This window comes from Phaenicophaeus curvirostris, chromosome 23 (assembly GCF_032191515.1).
Source record: "Phaenicophaeus curvirostris isolate KB17595 chromosome 23, BPBGC_Pcur_1.0, whole genome shotgun sequence".
In the NCBI taxonomy this organism is placed as follows: Eukaryota; Metazoa; Chordata; class Aves; order Cuculiformes; family Cuculidae; genus Phaenicophaeus; species Phaenicophaeus curvirostris.
Window position 1 is genome coordinate 5,170,847 of NC_091414.1, and position 21,124 is coordinate 5,191,970.

At 44.1% G+C, this 21,124-nt stretch overlaps 1 protein-coding gene across 1 annotated transcript in view; it reads right to left on the reverse strand.

Moving 5' to 3' along the window:
* Window positions 1-21,124, reverse strand: part of LOC138730413 (lethal(3)malignant brain tumor-like protein 4) — a 48,888-nt gene that overhangs the window by 20,087 nt on the left and 7,677 nt on the right. The window contains exons 3-16 of the mRNA XM_069875586.1: window positions 20,845-20,980; window positions 17,646-17,754; window positions 16,922-17,093; window positions 15,498-15,555; window positions 14,372-14,460; window positions 12,626-12,730; window positions 11,847-11,982; window positions 11,257-11,348; window positions 10,141-10,292; window positions 6,930-7,006; window positions 5,468-5,553; window positions 1,869-1,979; window positions 405-519; window positions 194-293 (exon numbers count right to left, since the gene is read on the reverse strand). Coding sequence (XP_069731687.1) covers window positions 194-293; window positions 405-519; window positions 1,869-1,979; window positions 5,468-5,553; window positions 6,930-7,006; window positions 10,141-10,292; window positions 11,257-11,348; window positions 11,847-11,982; window positions 12,626-12,730; window positions 14,372-14,460; window positions 15,498-15,555; window positions 16,922-17,093; window positions 17,646-17,754; window positions 20,845-20,980 — 1,538 coding nt within the window. The remainder of the gene's footprint in view (window positions 1-193; window positions 294-404; window positions 520-1,868; window positions 1,980-5,467; window positions 5,554-6,929; window positions 7,007-10,140; window positions 10,293-11,256; window positions 11,349-11,846; window positions 11,983-12,625; window positions 12,731-14,371; window positions 14,461-15,497; window positions 15,556-16,921; window positions 17,094-17,645; window positions 17,755-20,844; window positions 20,981-21,124) is intronic.

Here is a 21,124-nt window from a genome sequence, read left to right on the forward strand (position 1 = left end):
TATAAACAGAATTTATGATGAAACGGCACACTGAGACACGAGAGGGAGCTGTGATTGCAGTTATAACTATCTCCAGAATAAACACCCTGAGATAATTTCAGTGCAGTGCAGATGCTTGTTGCTGCATTATTATTACAGATAGCAGTCAGACTCTTGCAGGCAGAACCTTTGCGAGAAGATCTTAGGTACGTACGTATGATGGGTTCCATATCGCGGTCCCCTGATGTGACCGATGCCATGGCAGCCTGGAGTGGGACACACTTGTCCCCCTGGTCCCACTTGATCAGCAGCTCCTGGTAATAAGAAAAAAGTTAAATGGGTTTGTAAAACGCTCCGTGCTTCTCAAGAGCAGACTGCACTTCGAAAAATCATCCAGCATAACAACATGATGTCATCTGCTTTACCTAGAGGGACTTGCAAAGCGTGTCCAGTTTTTGTACACCAGCCTACTGGATGAACATCAGGGCTGTCTGCATCGACCCAGAAATCGTAATTATGGTCCCAACCATCAAAGTGTATCTAAAAGAAGCACACATTGTCAGTGAGAGATACAGTTAGGGACGTGACTCAGCTTTTATTTTAACTTCCCCTTTATTTCACTTCGCTCAGCTTGGGGCTGATTCAATCAATCTTTCAGTCAAGCACAATCGTCCTTTGTGCTCAGCGTAACTATTTGTTTTCCCGACCCCTGCATCTATGTTTTACAGAACAACTGGATTCTGGTGGCACAGTCAAATCAGAGGTTCTGTAAGAAAGCACAGAGCACGGAGCTAATCCAGCACACTCAATACACAGAGACAAAATCTATCCAAACACCATTGTTCATTTAATTGTTTTCTATTCTGAGGATCTCAAAACAGCATAAAAGCCAACAAGTTCAGTGAGTGTCGCAGCGAACAAACTAGAATTTTCTGCTGGGTGAAGAGACTGGCAACAGGTAATGTAAATCCAGGTCAGGTTTACAGAGACAAATGATCACTATGTTTAAAGGCTACTGGGTTGTCTGTGCAGTAAAGCTGCAAACAAATCATAGAATGGTTTGGGTTGGAAGGGACATTAAAGCCCATCCAGTTGCACCCCACTTTAAACAACCTTCCACTAGATCAGGAAGCTCCAAGCCCCATCCAACCTGGCCTTGAACACCTCCAGGGATGGGGCAGCCACCACTGCTCTCAGCCATGTGTGAACTGAGTGTCATGCTACTGTATACCAGCAAATCTTGGCTTTTGCTTGTGATAATGGTGATGAGACTGGGAACCAAATGGATAATGGGGAGCAAACTCCTCTTCTGCCCATGTAATGATCCCTTGGGAAGGAGACCTGTGACCAAGTGCAGGTCACAGGTCTTCATTGGTGCAGCTCCCGCTTTAGCCGGCTCATACTTAACTTCTCAGAAGCCAAAGCACAACAGATTTTTCTGGCAATATATTTATGTAAAAAGAATTAGTTAAAATCACTCATCTATGGAATTCATACTGAAGAATGAAGCCCCTTTCCACACGTATGAGGGTTTAACTTGCTTTGGGTTCTCCTTTAAGTACGCTAGGAAAAAAAAATTGAGGCAGTTTCCCAGCAGCAGAACATTAACGCTGCCTTCACTCGCGCAGCTCACACAGAAACCGCAAAGAGATGGAAAATCATACTGTCAAATGCTATTTCAAAATAGTTACATTAGAACAGTAACTAACAACACCAGCAATTCCATCAGATTTCCAGAGGACAAAACAACAGAAATCGTTTCCAGTTGGGCAGGCCTGGAGGCTGGATCGTCTGCAAGGCGTTTGCCCGCTGCTCCCCATACCAAATCAGTTCTGCCAAGCACTATAATCCTCAGCAGCAGGGCTCTGCGCTTTCAGGCAAGGTCATACCTTAATGCGATAGTCGTCTTTGTCAACTATTGTTGCCACTCTTATCAAGATGGGATTTCTTCTGTCCACAGCCTCTAACTTCATATTAACTTGGAATCCGTGAGCAGGACACTGCAAGAGAAGATTGCAAGCAGAATGCTAAAAGGTCTGGGGCATTGAGAGTGAGTCACCTGCTCTGAATAAAATGCGCTCAAGTTTTCATCTATCATTCAAAAACCTTTGCAGCTTTAGCCCCTGACCTCACATGCGTCAGAGGTTAAAACCAGAGTTTTCTAGAGGATCAACCTGTTTGTCATCATACAAAAAGTACCTGAGAGGATGTCTGAGCTTTCTCAGTGCAGAGGAGCATTTCACAGCCAGGGTAAGAGTCACTTCCCTGACAGAAGAAACACCAGATGCTACCACAAGCTCCTCTGACAGACCACACAGTGTGCCAGCACAAGTTTCAAACAGAGCAGAGATACCATCTCACACCTGACAAGGTTGGGGCCAGTTCACCGCTGTTCTACACCTGAAACACACCACCATGTGACGCCTCTACACACGGCATCCTTCTAGGCACCAGATGCATCATCTGGATGTCACAGAGTTACCTTCGTTAAGCAGGTTACCACATCCTTAACTGCGTCTTGTTAATGAGGACTGCTGAGAATTGGGGTGCTGGAACTCAAAAGCAGCTCCAGCCACCAATCTCCCATCTGCAGCTTCCCTTTCTCTCAAACTCCAGCAGTCAAACTACTTTGTAAAAACTCCAGTATGTCCTTTCCTTTGAGCTGACGTGTGCCCTCTGTAGCCCCCACAGATGCAGACCTCCAAATAACAAACAGTATTTCCCAATTTTTCCATTTATCTTTCAAGGCCTGACTGCAAATTCCTCCTGTGACCTTCTCAGCTGGGGGTTACGGAGCAACAGATGCTCATTCCAAACACGTCCTTCTTCACTTCTGCACACAGAGTTCAGGGTTTTAGCAAGAGATGGTAAATTGTGTCTTTGAACAAGATCAGGTTAATGAAAAGATGATAATCACTCTTCCCTCATGATCTCCCTTGCTCTTTTCCCTGCCGGTATCTGAGGCAGGGAAAGAGTCCATTTCTGAGCTAAGGGGATTACAGATTCCACACCTAAAGTTTCTCTTTGGTCTTTTCATTCGGACGCAGATATTTATCCACAAGCTTTCAGCAACACAACACACTGGAAGCCAGACAATCTAAACTGCTCTTAGTTTTAAAACCATCTTATTGAACCAGCCAACCTCGTCCATCTTCCTCGAGGAAGGAGCCTAAGCGCTCGAGAACAAAATTCTGCCCTGAAGATGAGCAGGGTCATTTGTTTAAGTCACGCTGCAGGGATGCTGCCTTCTTGGCAACATAAAAACATGAATGTTTTTGAATCGACAGCCCAAGCCAATGCACTGAAATAGTGATGCTGACAACCAAGCTGTCTCCTCCTGGGTCTTCGGGTGGAGGAGAAGGTGAAATTCAGACACAAGATCCGCTCCTTGTGCTGATGGTCAGTGTTGCCAGACTACATGTAAAAGAGCCCTTGAAAACCATTAAAAACTAATTCAGTGAGAAATGTCTGCTCTGGCTCTCAATATATATTTTTATGTACTGATTTCCTGTAATTGCTGGCTGTAATAATAATAATAATAAAAAAAAAATCAATAACTGTGCCATGTATTTGCACCAGCCAAGCCAGAAAAATAATGAGGTTTGATCTTGAAAGACTTCTATTAGCTGTTGATATACCAAGTGCCTTTTTCTGTTTTTCCTCCCGCCTCATTTTTGAAACAGTCTTGGATGCTGACTCATATTCTGGAGTTCCATGAGAGCCAGAACTGGCCCTTCTGCTGTTCTCTTGAAGCCAGACACCTGAAGAAGCAAAGCAGCAACTGCAGAGATGTAGGGTCAACAGGAAAAGTCAGACATGGGAGCTGCACTATGTCCAATGATGGTTGGACTGGCTAATCTTAGAGGTCTTCTCCAATCTTAATGATTCTGTGATTCTATTCACTCCCCCTCAGAAGGCACTTCACCATTGGAAGAATCCTAAAAAAGGGAGTAACAGGTATTTTTCGATACCCTGTCTGGAGCAAAGCTCTGTTATCTTTGGGTGATGATTCTCAATATACTCTGCAAACCTGAGGAACAAATGCCATGATGACAGATCACGATTGACTTTAGACTGGAGTCTGAAGTAGGTCGCACTTCACTGTTTCTTTTTGTATCACAAAGAGTTTCATTATTTTTCCAAAATATCTCTCTTGACAAAATGACTTCTATTGTTCCTCTACTGTGCAGAAGACCAATTACCACATTCTTTTGTTCTTGTATTGTGAAGGTTCCTGTTTTCCAGCACTGTTGAGATTTTATGAGCACTGAGCCTACCCTGGGGGCAACAAATGCCCCTACTGACAGCTTCACTCCTTATCCTGCACGCTGGCCCCGAGGCGCTTCACATGCTGCGCTGCATGATTGAAGATGCTGTCTGCCCAACTCTGGAAACCCTTAATCCTAGGGGTGTTTTGGAGTTCAGTTGTGCTGCAGATAACTCCAGCTGTGGCATTACAGTTCTGTAAAGCGGCAAACTCAGCCTCTTCCTATTCCCTGACACCCACCTTGCAACCTACAACAACTTCAAATGGACACCTGCTGAAATCTAGCAATTATCAAACTTGTCTGGCTGGATTTTCACCTCCCTTATCTGAGGCCTCCCTGATGGCTCTTCCTCCTCAGACCCAAAGAGCTTATCAACAAAATGTATGGGAGGGCAGCAGGTATTAACCTGCAACACTAACTTCATTGAAAGGAATCAAGACGAGTGTCACCAAGGCACTGAAAAGTTTTTAAACATGCAGCCAAGTTTAGGAAGGTGAGACGGTGGTGTGGAAGAAGCTGCTACGGAAAACAAATCAACTTTAAAGTCAAGGGTGGGGGGAGGTAGTAGATATTTTGAAGGCTTTTGTTTTGTTTCTGCTCACAGTGAGCTTCCAGCTAAATGTACTGAACTCCAACGTAAGGAACAAAATCTCATGCACCCAAGGTTGAGAGAAACATCTTCAGATTTAGTCTACAGAATGATCTTACTCCATTGAGGGCTTTGGCAGAGATGATGACCCATCCATTATTATGTTTATTTTTGTGGAGGGCACAGCTGGGTCTTCCCTAGAAGAACCACAATCTACGCTAGAAAATATAAGCCCCTAGTAGGAGCCTCTCAGTCTGCCTTAATTCCAGCCTCACCACCCAGGGAAAGAAGGCTTTGCAAGATGAAAATAATTTAGAGGAGTTCCCTTAAAGCTGCTAGTGGAGCAACTGGAGGTATTTAGAGTCAAAAATCCTTTCCAAGACAGCTTTTCACAGCAGTTGTTTGTTTGGGTTTTTTTAAAAAATTTTTAAATTTCATAGTCTGCTGTGTGTTTTGTTTTAGCAGCAGTGAAAGATGATCTTAAACTCAGGCACAAAGGCAAAAGCCCAGTTTCACCCTCTTGGCACAAAGATAGTGAACTACCAACAAATAAAGCTTGTAGCAAGAAAGGGCAGATAACAGCAGCTTCCCCCACCCTCCTGGTCTAGGGCAATCAAAGAGATCCACCAACCAGTTTGAATGCTCTTGCTGGGGCTGGCTGGGAATTAGTTTCTTCCAAGTATTTCTCCCATGAGAAGGGCTGGGAATTCTCATACCCTGAAAAATCAGAGAATTAACTTTTAAGCATGAAAAACCCATATTTATTTTTACAAACAATAGAAAAGCCCCTACATAACACATAGTTATTATGTTAATTTAGCACTTACAATGGATGGCGCCGGAGAGTGCTCAGTTTATTCATACACAGCACTTCCAGTGCACACTGCAGCACTGCAAGTTCCCCCAGCTCTACACAGGGCCATAACCTGACCTGAAAAGCCTGAAGAGTTCATTTCTGTACAGCTTACTCAATGCTTATTCTGTAAAGAAAGCTGCCAATTAAGAGCTAGTCAGAGGATTCTGTGATGTGCAGTGGCATCGCTGAATTAATTCCCTATTTTATTAGCTATTCTATGTGTGAATGCCTGCAAGATGTAGAAACTTCTTGTTCCCTGCTACCTACTCACCCATAGCTGAGTAAAACTTGCAGTCTGGAGATAAAAGGCTCCATTGCCTGGCAGCTACATTTAAGAAACTGCTCAACTTTTTTTTTTTTCCCTTCCTATTTCAGTGTTTTTCAGCCTCAGTATTGTCTCCTTTTGGCAGCAGGGCGCAATGACTAAACACACAGGACAGCCTGGCGATTGCTGCACATAGATCTCTCAGCAAAGAAATCAGAATTGACTGCTAGGGGCAGAGGCAATCGTGATTTGAGCACAAAAACTGCACGCCACAGCCTTGTTTATATGTTCCAGGAGCAGGGACAGATGTGGTAGCGTGGAAGAGTAAGCGGTTACAATCCCTTCTGCATCTGCAGCAAAGGCACAAAGGTTAATTGCTCCAACGCAGAAGGATTTGCAGTGCCACCCACTCTGCTAAACTCGATACGCAGTAATTACAGAACTTCTTGCTCCAGGGCTGCCAATCTAGCAAACAGCAGGCATCTTTTTTTTTATATTTGTTATTTTTAAGGTGAATGAGAACTTCCAAGGCCTAAAACAACATTGATTTTCCTGTGCATTCTGTCCTTTTTCATTTGCCAACATTCTCTTCATTTACTGAATTCCAGTGCAGTACAAAGAGATGTGGCTTCAGTTACTCCTTCATTTCCAGAAATTCCATTATATCATCTATGAAATCATGATACCAATTCCTTTTTCTTCCACCTCACCTTAAAATAAATGCTGCAAATACTTCAAAGTTCTTTCCCTTTTGAAATCAAATTCAATCACAAATTACCAAACCCCGTTCCATCTTTTGAAAGAGCTATGAAACAAAATGCAATGCAGTGGCAAAAAGTATGAACAATAATATGGTCAGTCAGTAGAGAAAAGAGTGGAGTGGAACCTATAACTTGCAAACACATTATTATGTGGAAGATAAAGCTTGCAGGTTTTTACTGAGGCAGGAAATAAGTCTCACTTCCAACATACCAGGTGGTGTTGTCAGTGGGGTTCCAGTTTCTTGGCAGTAGCCAACAGGACGAATATACGGGCTGCTCGCATCACACCTGAATCAAAGAGAGAAAGTTGGCACCAGTCAATCTCGGAGCAAAAAGAAAAGCAGGCTTTCAAATGCTGTCTGATCTGTCTTTGCTGGGTTAGCAGATGCTTTCAATGGGTATAATCACAGTGTAGAAGACAAGCATTACGTCGTTAGTATTGATAATGCCAAGCTTTCAAGGTGTTCAAACTGCCCCAAAAGATGTGGAAATACAAAGAAGAATGCCTGGTGCTTTAAAAAAAACAACAAAAAAACCCCCACACACTGATCACACCAACCGCAGTGCAGCCTGGACACAGATCAACCAAGAAACAGAAACCAAACCCTCGTCCCTAACTCCAACGCTGTAACTGTGGAAGAAAGGAAAATTACTTTTAAGGTCCTTGCCAAGAACTGCACGTTATCCACTAATTCTAGCTGAAACCTCGTGGTAGTTTGCCTGGCTCCCAATTTTATTGCACATTTAGATCACCTGAGTCCCTGATGGAGGGAACAAGCCAAGTGGAGACAGCCCCTTTTGTCACATCCACTCCGAGGAAGGGACCAAAGCAGCCTTTCACATCTAGGAAAAAAACTGTGTTTTCAGCCAAGCTGTACTTTGAAGCTCTGTTTGTTCGTGTTTCCCATTAAAATTTTCAAATTCCAAACTAAAAATGGCACAGAAACAAAGCTTCACAGGCTGAAACAGTAAAGGAGCAAGATCTGAAGTCCTGCAAATGGAAACATGGGTGTTACAAAGCTCTGCAGGATGTATTGACGGCAAAGAAAGAAAAGACCAACTTGTCACCAACAGCTGCCTGCTCTGAAATAAACAAACAAAAGGAGATGGGGAGAGAACACAGAACACAGATCAAATCAGTGCTGTTTTAATAAGCATGTGCCTTGTGTCGCTTTCATAGATAAATTCAAAGGGACTCCATTCAAGTAGGCTGGAAAACACAGCCCAGAAAAACACTTCCTTGACTGTATTCCACTTGGCCCCAGTACGAGGGCAGGGGATTGAGATTTTCACATGCAGAACAACTGCAGTGCAGGTCAGCATGGAAAAGCCTAAAGTTGGCAATCAGTTTTATTTTCAAAGGGCCTGAGCCAAACTCTGCTGTAGCAAAAGGAGAAGATCTTTACTGACTTCCGTACTGCCTGCTTCCAAATTTAAGCTTGCAGAGAGATGTGCCAACACCCACTACCAGTTCTGGAGGAGAGGATGTTGCTAATCCCAGGTGGTGTCAACTTGCAGAGCTCACTCTTCCTTTGCCTCTGCCTGAGGAATGAATAACATGAACATTCCCTGACCTGACCCAGCTGCATTATCTTGAACAATTCTTCCCTCGAATGCCTCACAGGCAACTCAAGCTGGATTTGCACTGAGCCTGATGAGCACTCAAGCAGCAAGGGAATCGTAGATTAGTTTGGGTTGGAAGGGACCTTAAAGATCTTCTAGTTCCAACCCCCCTGCCATGGGCAGGGACATGCCACTAGATGAGGTTACCCAAAGCCCCATCCAGCCTGTCCTTGAACACCTCCAGGGATGGGGCAGCCACAACCTCCCTTGGCAACACATTCCAGTGTCTCACCACTCTCATGGTGAAGAAATTCTTCCTAAGGTTCAGTCTAAATCTGCCTTTCTGCAGTTTATACCCATTCCCCCTCAACCTATCACCGCAAGCCTTTATGAAGAGTCCCTCCCCAGCTTTCTTGTAGGCCCTTTTCAGGTACTAGAAAGTCACTATAAGATCTCAGAGCCTTTTCTTCTCCACGCTGAACAAGCCCAACTCTCTCAGCCTGTTCTCACAGGGAAGGTGCTCCAGCCCTCGGATCATCTTTGTAGCCTCCTCTGGACCTGTTCCAACAGCTCCATCTCCTTCTTACACTGAGCATTCCAGAACTGGACACAATACTCCAGATGAGGTCTCATAAGAGAGGAATAGAAGAGCAAGAGCAGAACCACAGAGGGGCAGAAGCCTCCCTCCACCTGCTGGCCACACTTAGGATGCAGCCCAGGATACAGTTGGCCTTCTGGGCTGTGAGCACACATTGCCAGCTCATGTCGAGCTTCTCATAGACCAGCACCCCCAAGTCTTTCTCCACAGGGCTGCTCTCAATCACATAATCCCCCATCGTGTACTGAAAACGGGGATTGCCCTGACCCAGGTGTAGGACCTTGGCCTTGTTGAACCTTACGAGGTTCTCACAGCCCCACTTCTCCAGCCTGTCTGGGTCCCTCTGGATGACATCCCGTCCTTCTGGTGTGGCAACTGCACCACTCGGTTTGGTGTCATCTGCAAAGCTGCTGAGGGTGCACTCGATCTCGCTGTCAATACCATTGATGAAGATATTAAACAGCACTGCTCCCAGTACAAAGCCCTGAGGGACACCACTTGTCACAGATCTTCATCTGGACTTTGAGCCATTGACCACTACTCTCTGAATATGATCACCAGTTTCTTACCCACTGTACTATCCACCCATCAGTTTAGAGAGGAGGATGTTGTGGAGGACTGTGTCAGAGGCATACAGAAGTCTAGATAGATCACATCCGTTGGCTTGCCTGTGTCCACTGCTGCGATCACCCCATCACAGAAAGCCACTAAGTTGGCCATACAGGATTTTCCCCTGGTGAAAGCGTGCTGGCTGTCATTGATCACCTCCATGTCCTCCATGCGTTTTACCACAGGTTCTAGGAGGATCTGTTCCATGATCTTCCCAGGCACAGAGGTGAGGCTGACAGTTCTCAGGGTCATTTTTTGTACCCTTTTAAAAAATGGCCACGTTACCCTTCTTTCAGTCACCAGGGACTTCTGATTTGCCATTTCAAATATCACACAGAGTGGCTTGACAACCACATCTGCCAGTTCCCTCAGGACTCTGGGATGCATCTCATCAGGTCCCATAGACTTATATATATGTTCAGGTTCCCATCTTGCCATCCCTGGTCACTATCTTTCCGTCCCATGACCCAGGAGGGGTGAGGAAGCTACTGGGCCCTTTGTAAAAACCCGAAGTAATTATTTTGATGCTTGAAAACTGATTTAAGATCCCAACTTTAGTAACTACAATTTAAATATAAGACATTACCCTTAGTGGAAGAGCAAAATAAACCACAGCCTACTTGCAGATATACATTAGATGTAAAGTCTTTACCAGTAGTCGTAACTCTCATCCCAGTTATCAAAATGAATTAGCAGGCGGTTATCCACCACGTCCATGATGGTTGCAACACACATCAGTGATGGATTCTTCTTGTCCACTGCCTCTAGCTTCATTCCCAGACGAAAATCAGAAGGTGTGACAGGCTGAGGGACAGAACATCAGGGAAGGAAAATCAGCCACGTTGTAGGTCAGGGTATTTAAATCACCCTTATAAACTCTTTTTGTTGCTGGTTGTAACCCCAAAGCCAGAACACACTATAGTTAGTAGCAAGAAGGCTACAGACAAGACGTGTTCTGGTAATGATTGTTATTATTTCTCAACAGAGCTGATGCAGCTTGAATAACAGAATCTCCAGGTACCCAAAACCACTACAGAGTCAAAGGCTCAGATGCACGCGTCTTGCAGCGATGAGGGTTGGCTGAGGATAAGCATGAGCGTTGCAGGACCTGTCCTATTTGTGGAAAAGTTAGAGAGTCTTCAAGGAAAACAGGTGACTCAGCTGGAAGCAGAGCACGGTTTGGCCCTGATCCTACTGAAGTCAGCACTCGATCCATCTGCAGCATCAAATCCACCAAAGCACGGACTTTGTGTCATCCGAATGACACAAAATGGGAGTGGGTGTTATTCGGGAACTGAGGCTAACAACCACAAAGTGAGCAACAGTGGGTGAAGGATAAAAAATGCTTAAGATCCACAGCCTCCTAATGAATTCCCATGGCGCACATCAGCGTGCTGCTGGAAACCAGAAATTATTTTGGAAATGATTAAATTAGAGGAAAGTGACACAAATATCTCGACTGCAGGGACAGAGCAAAACAGACCGTTGTAATATATTTAATAAATGGTAGTGTAAATCTTTTTCTCCAGTATTAAGGAGGAATGGACGTACAAATTCTCTCTCTGGGAAGCCAGTGACTGGGAGAAGGAAGAAAAAATGTGCTAGTTTCCCATCTCGAAAATAAATCACAGCAGGAAATAGCTTGCATCTGATTGTACCATGCTTGTACCTCTGACATAAGCATATTAAAAACATGCAAATATTCCAGTCAAAACTCACTTAGTATCAGACCTGTCTGAAACGTCTTGTATTTAATATCACCACTTACAGTGCCGAGGGTCTTAAAAAGACTTTTTGGAGCTGCTTGAGCTTTGCAATTCTTCAAGTAGGAAGTCCAATTAAATTCTCCCTCCTTGAAACCTAAAAAGAGAGATAAAAAGATTGTTTTACTCGGCCTCATTACATTCAGATTGGTTTTTCAGAAATGGAAATTACCTGGGAAAAATATGAACTTTGCATGATAACTGCCCTTCTGCAGCCTTCAGGGTTGTGCATTTCAGCTAAAACATCTCTCTCTTTTTCACTCTAATGTCCAATCATTAATCTCAACCTTCAAACATTTCTAGGAAATTGAATGCAGGAACGAAGCAAGTTCTGAGCCCCAGAGAGACTCCTGGCTTTACATACTCATCCAATACAGTTTCTAATTTGACTCGCAACGTCAATCTTTGGGAATATCACAAGGAAGCTGTTCTGCTCTCTTGTGATTCACTATCTTAGTTACACCTCTCCCCCTTAAGCCTCTCAGCTCGAGTTCCACCAGGGTATCATACTAAAAATGAAACATGAGGAGCCAGAACAACTAGTTCTTAGTAGAATTTATGGGTACTTGTACACCATTCTAGGTTTTTTTCATACCTTTAGGAGGGAGCAGGTTATGACTTGTTTTTTCACACCAGCCAACAGGATGGATGTCTGAGGAATCAGCGTTAACCCAGAAGTCATAGCACTCTGGATAGCCATCAAAGTGCAATCGCATTCTGTACCCTCGTACCTGTAATGAGGGGAGCTCTGGTTATCATAAAGGGTTATAGAGTCGTGAAAGGAAAACTCTAATCAAACACTCCCTCCATATTTGGATTTACAGATAAAAGTAAACAAAAGATCTCATTTATTTCTCAAAATCTAGTTTCATTTTCCCTCATTTATGTCTTCCAGTCTCCATGCTCCTCTTTCCTCACTTCAAACAGCTGAAAACAAAATCGCTCAGCGTAGCCTCACTGCCCTGCTATTCCATACTCATGCAGATATTACTGTGCAGCGATAGCTGGAGGACAAATGCAGCTCAAGAGCATTTATGTCTATACCTGATCGATACAGGTTTCACAGAACTGAAGAAGCATAAATGCATTTTGACTTGCTTATATACACTAAGACTTAAGGCCTAATGGCACTGTTCTTTAACATTTATCCGCTGCATGCAATTAACAGGTTTATATTGTAAATTAAAGTTGCATAGATATGACAGCAGGGTTTCAGTACAGATCCTTAATCACGTATCACTGCTCCTTCAGTGCCACCTCGAACTCCTCCAGCCCATTAATTACAGCACTATTATTCTTACGTTTCTGCTTTTATTGAAAGAAATCCTAGAAGTTCATGGGACTTCTGGAATCAAAGATAGGAAAAGCAACTACCTCAGCCACGGTGAGAACGCAGCATCGAGAGGGGTGTTCAGGATCCAGCCCTTCCAATTTCATCCCAACTTTAAATCCATTTCGGCCTTGTGGGAATGACTGATACTGTGAGGGAGGGGAGGAAGAAAACACGTGGTTATAATTCCTAAAGACAAAATCTATTGCAGAGCAGTCATCAGATATACATAAGGTTTCACATTTTTAGCTCAGAAAAGAAAATTCTATCAGTAAGTGATTGCTGCTTATTCGACAGGCCCAGGCACAAAGATCAATAACGGCATCATCACCATATTTCATTTTCACTTGTTACTCTAATTAATCCTTCAAAAACACTGAACCATGAGCCTACTGCAATTAGTTATCAGCAAATCTTTCATTAGATGCAAAAACAGGTTCTATTCAAACACAAAAGAATCCCCTTCACAGCCCAGTGCGGGAGGATTGGCAAAAACAGAGCCAAGAAGGCTAAAATCACTTTGCCTGTGTAAGTGTGAGGTCAGCAGTCTGGACTTTCCCAATGGGTAACTTCTCAAGTGGTAAAAGGGACAGGGAATATTTGATCTGGAGCCCATTTACACAGTTATTCCAGAAAACATTTGTTTCTCATTTATTTGCAGTCTTAATCCAAATTAAACATTTCATAGAATCACAGGATGGTTTGAGTTGGAAAGGACATGAAGGATGACCTAATTCCAATCCCCCTGCCATGGGCAGGGACAGCTCCCACTGGATCAGGTTGCTCAAAGCCCAGTCCAGCCTGGCCTTGAACACCTCCAGGGATGGGGCAGCCACCACTGCTCTGGGCAACCTGGGCCAGGGCCTCCCCACCCTCATCGTGAAGAATTTCCTCATTATGTCTAGCCTAAATCTTCCCCTCTCCAATATAAAGCCATTCCCCCTCACCCTATCACTAAATGCCCTTGTAAAAAGTCCCTCCCCAGCTTTCTTGCAGGCCCCTTTCAGGTACTGGAAGGTCGCTCTAAGGTCTCCTCAGAGCCTTCTCTTCTCCAGGCTGAACAACACCAACTCTCTCAGCCTGTCCACGTACGGGAGGTGCTCCAGCCCTCAGATCATCCTTGTAGCCCTTTGAAGTGTAGTAAAGGCGTAAAGGAAATGTGAACTGGAATTGTGAATGGCTCGTTGCACCCACAGCAGTTCCCTGACTTCCCTTCTCATTCACTCTGTCAGATGCCAACAGCCTTTGGCTTTTCAGAGCTCCCCGAAAGTTGAACTTGTAAGTGGGCTGGTAGACTGGAGCGCTTTGCCAAGGCTGAACTCACCTTCTCCTACCTCCAATGCATTGGACTAGGGATGAACTTAACTCCTACCCTACCTCCTAACGGTTGCTGCTCACTGAGACAACTGACAGCATTTCCAGAGCTGACTGACCTGCAGTTGTCCGCAGGGGAAGGATGGAAGCGGTGTTGTACAACCACAGATGAAGATATGAAGCTGTCCCTCTCCAGCGCTAGTCGGAAACTGCCTCACAGCCCATTTATCCAAAGCTACCCAAAGCAGATCGAAACAGTCATCGTTTATTTGTGAGTGGGATTCAACCACCACTTTTTGCACCCTGGTTTGGGGTGGGATTCACAGGGCAGAGGGTTTTACTGCTTGCTTGCACCAAAACAACTCATAAATGTAACTGCTGGCTGAGGGCAGTCTCCCATCCCACCTCTTCTGAGCTAGCAATTCTGTGATAATGCCTGAGAAAAACAGAGCAAAAGAGCTGAAAAAGCTGCCAACCTCTCTGAATAGTTTCAGGGGAGCAGCTGGCATCCGTTCCTCTTCTAAGTAGGAAACCCAGTTCCATACCTTCTTTTTTCCAGGAACAACTAAGCAATCAAAAACAAAGAGAAAAATTAGTTTCTCTCCGATGCCTCCCACTCTGCCCTCTCTTTTTCTCCTCCCACATACACACCAACGCTGTTTTGCTGCTGCACCCCTAAAGGAGGCAGTGTTACCCAACTTTTGAGGAAAGGCATGAATTCCAGCAGTAGGAAACCCGTGCTCATTTCTCATTAAAAGTATTTATTATGTCACAGGTCAAATGAACTGTGCCGCCCGGATTGCTGGCATGCTGCCCATGGAAAGCTGCCACCGTAAAGTCTGGACAAGATATAACAACTTCAAATTGTGGAGAATAATTCTTTCTCCTGATATTTCACAGAGGAATAAAGGGTTAGATACAAACTAAAAGACAGCATAAAGAGGCACATGATTGCAGTGGAAACAAAGCTAAACTAAAACAAATTAAAAATCAAGTGAATTTGTCTTCAGTTCACAAGATTTTAGATATATACATCCACACGCATGTATTTATAGCTTGCTAATAGTACAATGCATCTATTAGAGAGGCAGCTACCAGTGCATGGATGATGAAACAACAGCTTGGGCAGGTGTTTGGGTTCATTCAAGTAGGACCATGGTCGTACACACAGAGAATTACCGTTTCAATGCATATTATAACAGTTTACCTACACTAACTCCTTTCAAGTATCTAATAAATTTAACTCAAAATCTATAATCAACCACCTGTTGTTTAAAACTTATTTTCTATTTAGAATTTGTCATCTGTGGCTAACAAAGGTCTCCAAAGTCAATGGAAAAAAGATTCTTATTGGCTTCAGTGAGCTTGGGAGCAGGCTGTCTCCTCTACCCTGTGCCCACTGCGCAGGCAAAGCCAGTACAGCCTCACTGATCCATTGCAGAGGACTGGCTGTGGTAGGAGGGTTATGTACCTAAAAAGCTATTCTGAATGTGAAATGAGCTCTACTGTCCTTTCCTCTTCTGTTTACTATTATTCACTTTATAATAGCTACTAAAAAAAATCTATACACATTAAAGAAAAGAGACTATGAGCTTAGCTCACCTTGTTTTATTGGTTTAGTGTTTCTGCGGCTTTTCTTATTATTTGATTTATTCTTCTCCTAGACACAGATATGTTAAAAAAAAGTTTAGCAATATTGTTTTTTCCTCCCTCTTTGATCATCTCACAATGCAGGCACAATAAGGATGTAACATGTAACTAAGAGGAGTATTCACTAACATTATATATAACCTGCAAGAACATTAGTAGGGTAGTTATGTATAGAACTGTGATCCTGCAGTATCCCAAAGTGCTTTGCAAATTACTTAATAGACACTCTTGAAGTTCATTTAAATATGGAAACAGTGAGCAGCACAGGCCCCCAGTCTCCATCACAATACACAGGATTTCCTCTCTGCAGTGCAGGATTTACTGCTCACATGAATGCCCTCACTGTAACACTCCATCTTCCTTTTCCTTTCAGAGATTCTTATGTCCATCTGTGCAGAAAAAAAGTCATTTATGAAGCCCTGAAGGAAGCAGAAGCTTCACATAAACCACTCCCACAGAGGAACCCCCCAGAACATGTGCTCTCCCTGTGTCACACCCCAAGTCAGTTGCCATCTCTTCCTTTCAAACTCGCATTTAACTCACCCAGAGCTGTAATTTCTTGAAGCAAATAAAAAATGGCAAAATCTGACATTACAGCTGCCTGACAAACATGCTCCAGAGTTCAAACAAGGAGGTGGAGAAGGGGCAAGAGAGAGAATGCAAGATCTTCTGAAATCATACGTACTTTACCATGTCCTATACACCTCATGGAGAAAAGCTGAGCTTATAACGTGAGCTAAACCTTTCCTGACGTCAGAAACTGCAGCTCACGTTCCTAGTTAACACCCACCTCAACCTCTCTACGTTACAAAAGTGGTGCAACACATGAATTTAAATGAAACGATTGAGGCCTGAGATGCAGAGGCACACGTTGGCAGAGTACAGGCTTGCACCAAGGGGAGTAAGATGCTTAATGCAAGTCAAGAACAGATAAGGTCAGGACTGAGGTACTTCTACTCATCTGCCGTTAATGCAGGTTTCTAGCACCGGAGCGAGTGTACATGCAAGCACAAAATAAAAGAGCAATCAAGGTTTGACACCAACCTCACGTAACAGTACTTGACTGTACAGAGAAAGCATTTCTGGAAGCATGTGTTTTTGTTACTGTGAAATACAGTTGCTGCACAGGGCCACACCTATGAAGTTATGGTCTGAAATCCTGACTGACTGCACCCACGCTCTTCACCCATATGACTCCTCAGACTTCAGAACAGATACTCTCCTAACGGATGCAAATTAGGATCAGCCCAGACCATTCTCATGAGTATGGAACAACCTCCCTGAGCTAAGTTTGCATTGCGCAGTGAAAGCTGAGACACAGAACTGTCCCTGTTCTTTAGTTCTCTTTAAAGGAAATACATGAGGAAATCATTTACCTCATACTCATCTGCATTTTCATCCTCATAGTCAGATTCCAGAAGCATTTTTCTCTTCCTTCGGACACGTTTGGCACGTCTGTCAGCCTCATTCACCTGACAGCCACTGCTGGAATTTAGATTTCTACTCTTTCCCCTGTTTCTGCGAACATCTGGAACGGCTCTGGTATTGCTAAACACCCAAAATTGAAAACAAAACCAAATTAAAAGTGCAACAACACCCCTGCAGTATTCCCAGTGTCTCTGTACCTCTTTGGAACAATGAGGAAGTCTGGACTGAAAACCAAGAGAAGTGAATCATGTTTGCAGGATCTGCTAGATATAGATCCTACAAGAACATTCTGAAGTACTGGCACAGCTGTTATCACCAGAGGAACTCAAAGGGATTTTTAAGTTCCTGTGTAGTAGTAAAAAGGTGAAATCAAGATGTCATCCTCGTCTGCAGGGTGGGGAAATGAGGCCTCGAGCACACAACCAGCACTTCCACGGGCTGGGATGAGAAATGAGGACACAGCCCTGGAGAGGAGTTTCCCTCTGTCAGGCATGGGAGCCTCCAGGGTAACAGGAAGGCAACTCGCAGAGTTGTGCTGGTGGTTCTGCTGCAGCCCTATCATGGTGACACTCACTCTCAAGATTTCCCTCCACACACAACGTTTTTCACTAACACAACGTTCTCTCTGAACATCTTTAAATGCAAAAAAGGACCAATGTGGGGTTTCCTTACCTGCCCCTGTGCTGCTGGGAGCCCAGTTGAGTACCAGACTTTCCATTTGCAGAACAATCCATCTGCTCACAGGTTTGGGAACTGGAGCAGGGCACGCCTTCTCTGGCCACTGCAGCAGCAAAGGAAAAGACAACTATTAAATTAACATGTTAAAACACCTTTCATGCAATTAGTTCTGCCAAAGTCCTTTACAAACTTTCATTAAGTGAACCTCAGTCTCCCATTGCGAGGGAAGTAATTATGTCTGCAGTGGCACACAGAGAGAGTGCACCACCTCATTAAAGGAAAAACCTTTTATCTATCATAGTTTCATTTGGAGAACCCTGCCTCCTGTAAAAGTGATAAAGGAGGATATAACCTCATGGCTATAACCAGGACACAGTTACAAACCTTCTTATATTTCTTTATTCCTAGTAACCCTCTACCTTGAAAGGCAAATGTCAAACAAGTCCACCTTGTTTGGGTAGCTTTAATACAGCTGGTTAAGTTTAAAAACTTCAGCCTTTCTATATATTTTGTGTGTATGAAAATCCTTTACAGGCAGCCTCTAAAAATATCACATTATTGATGGGAGAATAGAAACAATTATTTCTATATCAAGCAGGGGATATGTATCAATCTCTCATCTAAATGAAAGCATGAAAATGTAAGAAATAACTCCACTATATCACTTACTTTCTCCTGCAATTTGAGTTCTCCCTAGTGCAATTTAATTTATGTTTAATATTTTAACAGAACACAATTGCATCGCTCAGCCATCGACACTATCCTGATGTATATTTTACTCTAGCAACCTGATGTGCAAATTGTGCGTGGGGGCTCCTATGTATTTGCCGTTCCTATTTGGCATTAGCGGCACCGCTTGCGTGCTCTGGTTTGATCGATCCATTTTGAATGCACCATTAAACACTTGAAGAGAGAAAAACACAGCCCATCATACAATGCAGAACACCGAGCTCTGAGTCACTTCGCTTTTCATTCAAAGCCATTTTCATGGTCTCCCAAGCAGTCCTTGTGCTCATTCTCCTAAGATGACGTGTATTTTTCATTTATATTCGATTGCTCCCTGGAGCCCAATGCGGATTTCAGATAGTCCTGGCCGGAATCAGATAGACAGACAGCCTATGCGCAGAGTACACGCACGCCTGCTTGTACCACAGCATAAAGCCTCTCCCAGCGTCCTTGGGACCTGCGATTCCAGGTAGGGAAAAGACAAACCAGGGAAAACTTGCAAGATCTGAGAGCACCTGAAGAGCTCTGCTCGATTAGAAGTCACATGGATCTACGGAATACACTGGGACTAAAAGGGTGTGGAAAATTCCTAGTGCTGAGGTGCCCAAGGAAAAGCCACTTCTCTGCCTGATGGACCAACACCTCTGCAGCTCCACAGAGGAGAATGACCCACAACCAGCAGGAGCTAAGCAAATGCCTGCAGGCCTGAAAGAATCTGCAGAGCTTACAGTGAAACTGGAGACAAGAAAGGCAGCAAGCAAGACAGGTAAAGAGCCTTCCACCCAAATCCAGAAACAGCTCCATCACAATCCGAGGAAAGTCAACTGACAAACACTTGCCCAGGCTGCCAGCATGAGGAGAGATCTCTCCTAAAGAAGAAATCCGCTGCACAGGGATGCCTGGCTTCAGGGATGGAGCCCTCCCTCAACCAGGCATCCAGCATCACTAACAGAGACCTTACACGAAGAGTTATTGTCTTTTCAATTACTGCACCAGGATGCACTGGTGATGCCAAGGACAGCAGGACACAGAACAGGTTCCAGCTGCTGTACAGTGGTGCCTGAGGGGCCTAAGCTGATTCTCAAGTCTCATGCCACCACCTTAAAGGAAGATCCATCTCAGTGTGAGGCGTCATGCAGACCCACCAGGGCTCCCTTATGCCACAACGACGTGCTGTCACATTTTACCAAGAGCATCTTTAAAATATGACCTCATGTTCATGGGACGAGAGCTTTCAGTTGTCACTCCCTAGCACCAGTCTCCATCAGTACTCTCTGGAAGACTCTTGGCCACATCTGCGAGGGAGCTCCACTGAATCTGAGTAATTTAATCTAAGGAAACTTGTGATTTACTAAAGTAAGCAAGGCTGGCCAGCTTAACCAACTGAGCCACCTGGAATGGAAGAGCTCAGAGGTTACATACAAATACTCTGACTTGAGCTACAAGTTTCTGAATAAGCACAGTAAGAAAAGGTCTGCAAAGAAAGGAGCTATTTCTTATCCATTACATAGACGTGCACGTCCAGTCCATGCCTGTATTATTCTGTTAAAACTCATTTTTTGCCTAATTTCAATTACAGTAGCCTTGAAAACCTCAAAACTCTTATGGCTTATAGTGTGGAAGCCTGGTTAGAGGACACTCCCCAGGTTATTCTTGTAAAGATAACTAACACCACCGGGGGTTCATCTTGAGCCAGGAATGTCTGGTTAGCATCCATTCATGCTCCACACTGCGTAACTGCAACCAGAGAAAGGAATCTTGCTGGAAGCTCCTGTTAACCACTGAGAGCTGTCAGCTAAGGCACCACTACACTAAACTAGTAAAGCAAACACAACAGGTCCCACAAATCAGCAGCGCCCATCGCATCGTTAGCACACTTCTGGCCCAGGGCACCTAGCACCACCCCAAGCAATTCCCAAGCATTTTTCAGGAGTTTGAATGGAGCCAAGACGCTGCCCAGTGGGTGCAATCGCTCCATTTTAGAGTGTTTAATAAGCTATAAATGACCAGACCATCCTAGTCTCAAAGCAAACCAGGCAGTCTAGTTTAACACCGACGCAGACTTCGTTGTGCATCACCAATGTGAAGCGGAAACACTAATATCATTGCTGATCCACTACCCTGGAAAGAAAGGCTTCCTGCTTCCCAGAATCACCAGTTAAAGAGATCCTAGGGTGTAACTTAAAACTCAGCGTGGGAGGGACATTTGAGCACATCAACAAACCTAGCCCAGAATCGTGTCTATAATCACACTTACCTTGCACAAAAGCAAGCACAAAGCGTGCACCCGGTACTGTTATGACTACGCAGTAATTACATTCACTCTAAATCTCCTAAAATATTCGTGATCAGACAGTGACTCGCTCCACACCAGGGAGCACCACGCTACCAACACACATTTCAGTTGGACCTGCTTCTAGAAGCCTTCTCAAAAACTGTATATTCTCATTCTCGGCAAAAAACTCACCTTCCAAAGGAGTCTGAGAGGCAGTGGGAGCAGAGCTGGTTGGGCTGGCATTTACTTCTGGGGCTGAAGGAGTTCGTTTGGCTTTTACTTCTTCTTCAGTAAGGATGTGTATCAGTCCAAACTCATTTAAACAGAACTGCGGGTAACAGAAGAAAGCAAGTGAATAAGCAGAAGTATTAGGGCTAGGAAGGGGGACAGGAGGGAATATAGGATTCCCTGAGGAGCAACTAGGTATGGGATAAAAAGCAATATCTGTATGTGCTTTAAAAATAAGTGACAG